Here is a 7,093-nt window from a genome sequence, read left to right on the forward strand (position 1 = left end):
TACANANACTACATATATATATATATATATATATATATATATATATATATATTATATATATATATATATATATATATATATATATATATATATATATTATTTTGTATATTTTTTTATACATGTGTGTGTAATATATATATAAATGTGTATATATGTATATGAATATGTTTGTGTTTGTGTATACGTATATGCTATATATATATATATATATATATATATATATATATATATATGTATGTATGTGTGTATGTATATATAGATATATATATATATGTATGTATGTGTGTATGTGTGTATGTATATATAGATATATATATATGCGTGTGTATACGTATATATCTATATATATATATATATATGTGTGTGTGTGTGTACATGTATATATGTATATATATATATGTATATATATATATATATATCTATATCTATATACCTGTATATAGGTATACATGTGTATACGTATATGTACATGTATATATATATATATATATTCCTTTTTATGTATATATAGATATATATATGTATGTATGTATGTATGTATATGCATATGTATGCATATGTGTATATACATTATATATAGGCACATAAGTCGTGAGCTTTAAAATGATTGTTTGTATGCACACTCCACAGGAGATGAAGGCGTACAGTGAGTCGGCGAGAGACTTCAGCCGTCTGCTGACATTGGACAGTGGCAATACGGATGCGAAGAACAAGCTCAAGTATGTTGTATGCATATATACGTAAGGGTGTGGAGATCCTTTGTATTCTGAACAAGTGTGTTGTATGCATATATACGTAAGGGTGTGGAGATCCTTTGTATTCTGAACATGTATGTTGTATGCATATATACGTAAGGGTGTGGAGATCCTTTTGTATTCTGAACAAGTATGTTATATGCATATATATATACGAAAGGGTGTGGTGATCCTTTGTATTCTGAACAAGTATGTTGTATGCATATATACGTAAGGGTGTGGAGATCCTTTGTATTCTGAACAAGTATGCTGTACGCACATATACGTAAGGGCGTGGAGACGCTACCTATTCTTCATCTCAGGATTGTCTTTGTCTTTGTCTTTATAGGGTTGTGTATACCCCACTGTGTGTATGTTAGTGTTGATTGTTTGCTTAGGATTGAGTGCTTTGTTTCTGTACAAGACACCCACGCATGAGAGTATCTGTCCTTGTCATCAGTTGTGCTATCGTATTCAACCACCATGTGCACGCGCACACATATGCACTTGCTAGTGTTATTTACTTGTTAATGTTATGTAGTTGTTGATGTGTGTCAGACATCAGCATGGACAGTGCAACTAGCGGTATTTCGTCTGCTCATCGACGTAGACAAGTACATTGTATCTATTTGCTTGCAAGTTAATGTATGTCTCTACAAGTTGTGGCGCTTTTTATCTTCATATGCGAAACCTTTTCTATATTATATATAAATACATATATTTATACATATTATTTAGATATATATATATATATATATATAAATCTGTATGTGTGTGTGTGTGTGTGTATAAATATATTTGTGTGTGCTGTGTGCTGTGTGTGTGTTTGTATATATATATATATAGCTGTGTCTGAGTCCGTGTCTGTGTCTGTGTCTGTGCCTGTGCCTGTGCCTGTGCCTGTGCCTATGTGTATGTATGTATTTTATGTATGTATGTATGTACGTGTGTGATATATATAGTATAGCATATATATATATATATATATTCATATATATTCATATATCCTCAATCGATTCACAAATCCTTTTGATCGTGCGTTGTGCTCATTCGTTCTCTTTCGTTCACGTGGTGTCATACAGATTGGTGAACAAACGGATTCAGAAAGAGAAAGTGGCAGAGCGAGCATTATATACCGCTATGATGGGCAAGAACGATACCGGTATGCAATTTTGTATATCATGTTCATCTACGTGTATACGTATATAATGTCAGTATAAGTACAGCTGCGTGTATTTGTAAATAATGTTTGTATGAGGACATCTGCGTGTATACGTATGTATTTATTGTATTATATATGTACATCTGTGTGCACACATATATATTCGCGTAGTCAGATCGATCCTCTACATATGCTCAGTGACAGGCATGTCCTTGTATGAGTGAGAGACATACAACTAGGACTAGGCGGCGCATGTACATGTAGACAAAACTTTATCCAAATTGAAATTATTAATATCATCCCAATCATGGGGTATGGCTCAGTATGTGTCCTTTTAGCAAAACGGTGTGCCAATCGACACACACGAAGCTATGCATAGTGTATGGTACAAAGAGATACACTTGTAGGTTTCGTAGTCTGAAGAACCAACAGATGCACTTGAGGGAAGGTGTTGGTGGATTGAAGAACTACTTATCCACACCCCCATCCCATCACTCATCCACTCGCAGGTATGACCACTTTCATAAGCACTGGTTAGCAGCATAGTTTACTTATCATTTGCTTCTGTATTGTACGATCACCTGTATACGTTCTTAAATACACATCTCTTCTCTTATACTCATTCTTTTGCCTTCCCACAGCCGTTAAGCGCAGAAACGCACCGAAGAAAGACGACCAAGCCGCAACAGTCCACACTCGCATTGCACCAGGCACAGACACCTCAGATACCGAACACGCACCCAAGAGCAACGGACAGGAACCGGACACCAATGGAGATGCCGCAGATCATTCCGCGTGTATGCCTGGGGATGTAGGTATGCCTGGGGATATAGGTATGCAGGGAGTGGGTGGACAAGCGAGTGCCGAGGGTGTACCGCAAGAGGGCAGGCGGACTCCGCCCAAGAGCTCGTCACCGCTCACGCTCGTTTCGTCACTCAATGAGAAGACAAAGCACAGGAAAGAAACTCGAAACGTTACCTTCCACGAGACTGTCAGTGACAACCCGGCTGCTGGGAAGGATGTCCCAATGAACACACGACAAAGGAAGTCCAAACGGAATAGACCAGTGGAGACGGATTCGACCTTGGACTGGTTTATGGTTCTGTACAGTGTAGTGGTGGTGATATTCATGGTCCTGGTGATCTACAATGTGTACCATATGGATAAGATGCACAGCAGCAAACTGCTTGACAAATACCGATAAGATGTGCACGCCGTTGAATAAACCGGATGTCAGAATGGCGCAACTCTGCTTAACTATACCCTTTTAGTGTGTTAATCGAGTTATAGATGTACCTGGTGATCTACAATGTGTACCATATGGTTAAGATGCACAATAGCAACCTGTCATACGCTAGTAAGAAGTGTTCGTTGGTAGAACAAATTGGATGTCACGGTGTCATAACTCTGCTTAGTTGTACTTTGTACTGTGGTTACCGAGTTATAGATGTACTTGGTGATCTGCAACGTGTACCATAAGGTCAAGATGTACAGTAGTCACCTGCAAGACACCAATAGGAAATGTTTGTTAGTAGAACAAACAGAATGTCACGATGTCATAACTCTTCTTGATAGTTGAAGGGAAGATGTACCTGGTGATCTGCGGTGTGTAGTACACGGGTAAAATGTGGAATAAGAAGCTGCCAGCCATGTATCGATAGGAAGTAGTGGGCTTTATAGTAGGAAATGTGGGTATCACAACTCTGTAATATTGCGGTGTGTGGTATGGATATTGTGATATTCCACGTCCTTAGTATCCTACGATATATACTACATGGTCAAAAATTTCACAATAATATGCTTTGCTGTGTAGATACCGATAGAACCTGTGCGTACTATTTATATATAGATTAATATGAAGCAGGAACACCTTTGTTAAAGGTGATCATAAACGCAAATCTGTAAACGTATACTTATCCGTACTTATAGTTACACGTAAGGACTCAAGGGGCGAAAAACAGGAGTACAATAGTAAAGCCTAATCAGACCTCTGTTGACAGCCTCTCACCACAAGTATAGTGCTCAGCCAGGATGAAAGGCATTGCCGCGTGATATAAATAGGAGTTTCGGAGGAAAATTCTTACTGCTGGCATCATCGAATCAATATATTGAATATATATTTATTGCAGCACCGATCGGCCACTCTTTGAGCGTCTATTATGTAGTAGTTGTAAGACACGCTATGAGTAGAAATACAATCAGAATATGAGCTCGAGAGCAGATGAGGGACGGAAAAGAAGAGAAACTATGAGCTGATACATTTTATAGTTGCCAAAAAGGGAAGCGGCCAGCAAAGCATATGCTGGTTCCATGGTCCTCTGGAGACGGTCTCTGGAGTAGGATAGTAAATTTTGAGCGATTTGTTATACTTCTCACTTCGACTTTCTCCAGAGGGCCATGCCAGTACCACACGTAGATTCAAATGATTTGAATTCAATTCAAAATTAATGCAGCCATGTCTAGTTTGAATGCAATAATATAATGAATCAATCTACACGCAGCCATGTCTCACCTTCCTTTAGCCACGCTACAAACAGTGGAATAAAGACTACTGGCGAGTGTACATGTACACATAGTTTAATGAGATGAAAGAAAATGGTGCCACTACTTCCCGAAGCGGTCCCGAGAGCCCCCAAAGCATAGCTTCGAATCTGAAATCGACACAAATGGAACACAAAGTTCCAAGCTCAAGAGAAATTGGACAAAAATTACAAGTTTCTGTCGGGATGGCCGCGATTTTCGGCTGATCGACTGTTTAATAATGCTGTAGCTACCGTCACGACTAAGAGTTCGGTACCTGTCAGTACCGAACTACCAAGGAATGCCATTTTGAGTCCAGGAGAATCAAGAGAACAGCTTATTGGATGTAGTAACCGCCAAGGGGTGAGGGATCAATCCTGTGTAGTCCACACTAGCCCTGGTTTGTTGCCCTTGCCTCACCACGATGCATGGGAGGAGTATTCAGGCAAGTGATGGACAACTGCGGAGAGAAGGTCCCGTAAGATCGAAAAGACTTTCCAAGGATAGGGAAGTAGGATATCGAGGGAACACACAAGGTGTCTCTGAGCATTCACCTAGTGTACTCGGAGGCAAAATTTATTAACTGAGGTCAACAACATTGCCCATTCTAAGTGTGTTGACCACTATAAATAGTTGTACCGAGACTGTTGGTTATCAGGCGAATATCTAGCTCACATGAAAGATAGCACCAAAGTTTTATTTTGACTGTATTCGTATGTTCATTGAGTACCTGGTTCGATTGACTGTATTTGTATGTTCATTATAAGTACCTGGTTCGATTGACTGTATTTGTATGACTATTATGAGTACCTGGTTCGATAATGCCGGGTCATGCGATAGCAAATGTCAGTCTGGTGGTAATACAGACAGAATCCTTGGAAGAAGTTAGATGGAGGCATTCGACATTCTTGCACCCATAGTTTATGAAATGGGATGAGGCCAAGACGAATGCGTAGAGATGACCCTTTAGTTGCAGGAAAGGGCTTTTTTTTGGTGCCGATCAGTGTGTTGCGTTTGATACAACAGATATGACCGGAAGTAGAATATCGATTCAGGCCGAAGATCACCAGCAAGACGACGGTGATGTAGTGCGTGCGGAACAAAACGATGCACGTACTTTTGGACTCCAAGTACAAGGGTGGGCTACTAGATTGAAAGGACACTACTACTAGCTCCACCGGCTGCGAAAGGATATGGCGATGGAACTTAAGTTGATCCGAGTGCATGTCACTGTCCTTCAGCTGTTGAAGAAGCTCGTCGAAAATGAAGATGAGAGTTCTGATCTGTCAACTGACGAGTCGGGCTATTAGAATACACCGTCGTTGGTAGCAAAACGGAAGGATAGCGGTCAGTTCGAGATGACAGTCTGATACAAGCACCAGATATACTAATGAAGATAGGCTGCAGAGATTGCGTGAAGCGCAAGAGAGAGCATCGGAGACACAAACAGGCTCGAAGAATGGCGAGGCGGAGCTAAGCAAGATAGCGAAGAAAACGATTGCAGCGCTGAACGCAGCACTCAATAAGGTGACAGCGGGGACACAGCGGATTATGGAGTCCTTCGATTTGAGAGCACAAGCAGAGTTGTTGACACACGAGGAGATCTACCATAGCATTCTTGGTGGTTCACATACGGAGTAGTCCACCTTTGCGGCTGTCCAGGAACGTACAATTGCAAAGTTCGACAAACTGGAGCTTGATATACTCTCCACGTGTATGGAATGGAATTAACGAAATGCGTTCATCGCCATATTTACGTCGGTTGGCGGGTATGCGGCATTGGCGTTCAATATGAGAAAGATGAATAGACATGTTGGAAGTATGATACACAATAGGACAGAGGCAGACGACAAGGATCGGCTCAAGCCACTGGATCCTATGCCATCTGGAACAAGGATTATGGGGATCGAGTACGTCGGCCTTGTCAGTCTGAGGAACGGTCGCGACTGTAAAAGCCGGGCCTCCACATTAGAATCTTGTAATTTAAACGTACTCTTAATAGTACGTAAAACGTACTCTTAAAAGTACGTAAACTCAGTATTCTTTAATTGGGTTTTAACGGTTTAATTAATTAATACCTTTTCCAAATTACATATCAAATATTTGGACAAGGCCATTAAAAGGCCCCAGGAAAATACCAAATATAAGATTTGGCCTAGATCTATTAATAGAAATATATTTACTTTCCAAATCTATTTATATCTGAATACTTTGGTAGCGAGATGGCTCAACCGAACATAGGTTTCTAAGGACTATTAGCGTTGCTTAGTTTATCCTCCGTTCAGCCAACCAGATGTGCCAGTCTGATGAAGGCTAAGTCGGTAGTTCTTGATAAGTGGCAAGTTAGCGGTTAATGCAATAACTATGGACATAAAGAGTAAAAACAATTCTTTTTCTAAAGATAGGATTTTATGAGTCTCTCGGATTCGCCTCCAACGAAACATGCCATAGTTTCTAATAGAGCGACAACGAAACACTAAATAAAATCCCTTCGGCGAAAACAGTACTGAGAGGATTATATATAGGCCATGTCTCAGCCTCGCAATCCCTCAGAGTATTGCTGTTTTCACGAGGCATACCTAACTTTACTAATAAACGAAATGAGTCTTACATTAGCTGATATATATAAAGTTCCATCTGAAGAAAAGTTAAAAAAGAAAAAGACTTATTGGATTTT

The 7,093-nt window shown here is 39.8% G+C and overlaps 1 protein-coding gene across 1 annotated transcript in view; it reads left to right on the top strand.

Moving 5' to 3' along the window:
• The window catches only part of SARC_11497 (hypothetical protein), a gene marked incomplete at its 5' end in the record, with an annotated part of 6,416 nt that extends 3,275 nt beyond the window's left edge, over positions 1–3,141 (top strand). Inside the window, 3 exons of the mRNA XM_014294418.1 lie at positions 631–719; positions 1,817–1,896; positions 2,538–3,141. Coding sequence (XP_014149893.1) covers positions 631–719; positions 1,817–1,896; positions 2,538–3,100 — 732 coding nt within the window. The remainder of the gene's footprint in view (positions 1–630; positions 720–1,816; positions 1,897–2,537) is intronic.
• Between the last annotated feature and the right edge of the window lie 3,952 nt (positions 3,142–7,093).

The sequence above is a fragment of the Sphaeroforma arctica genome (genome assembly GCF_001186125.1).
Source record: "Sphaeroforma arctica JP610 unplaced genomic scaffold supercont1.1722, whole genome shotgun sequence".
Lineage (NCBI taxonomy): Eukaryota > Ichthyosporea > Ichthyophonida > Sphaeroforma > Sphaeroforma arctica.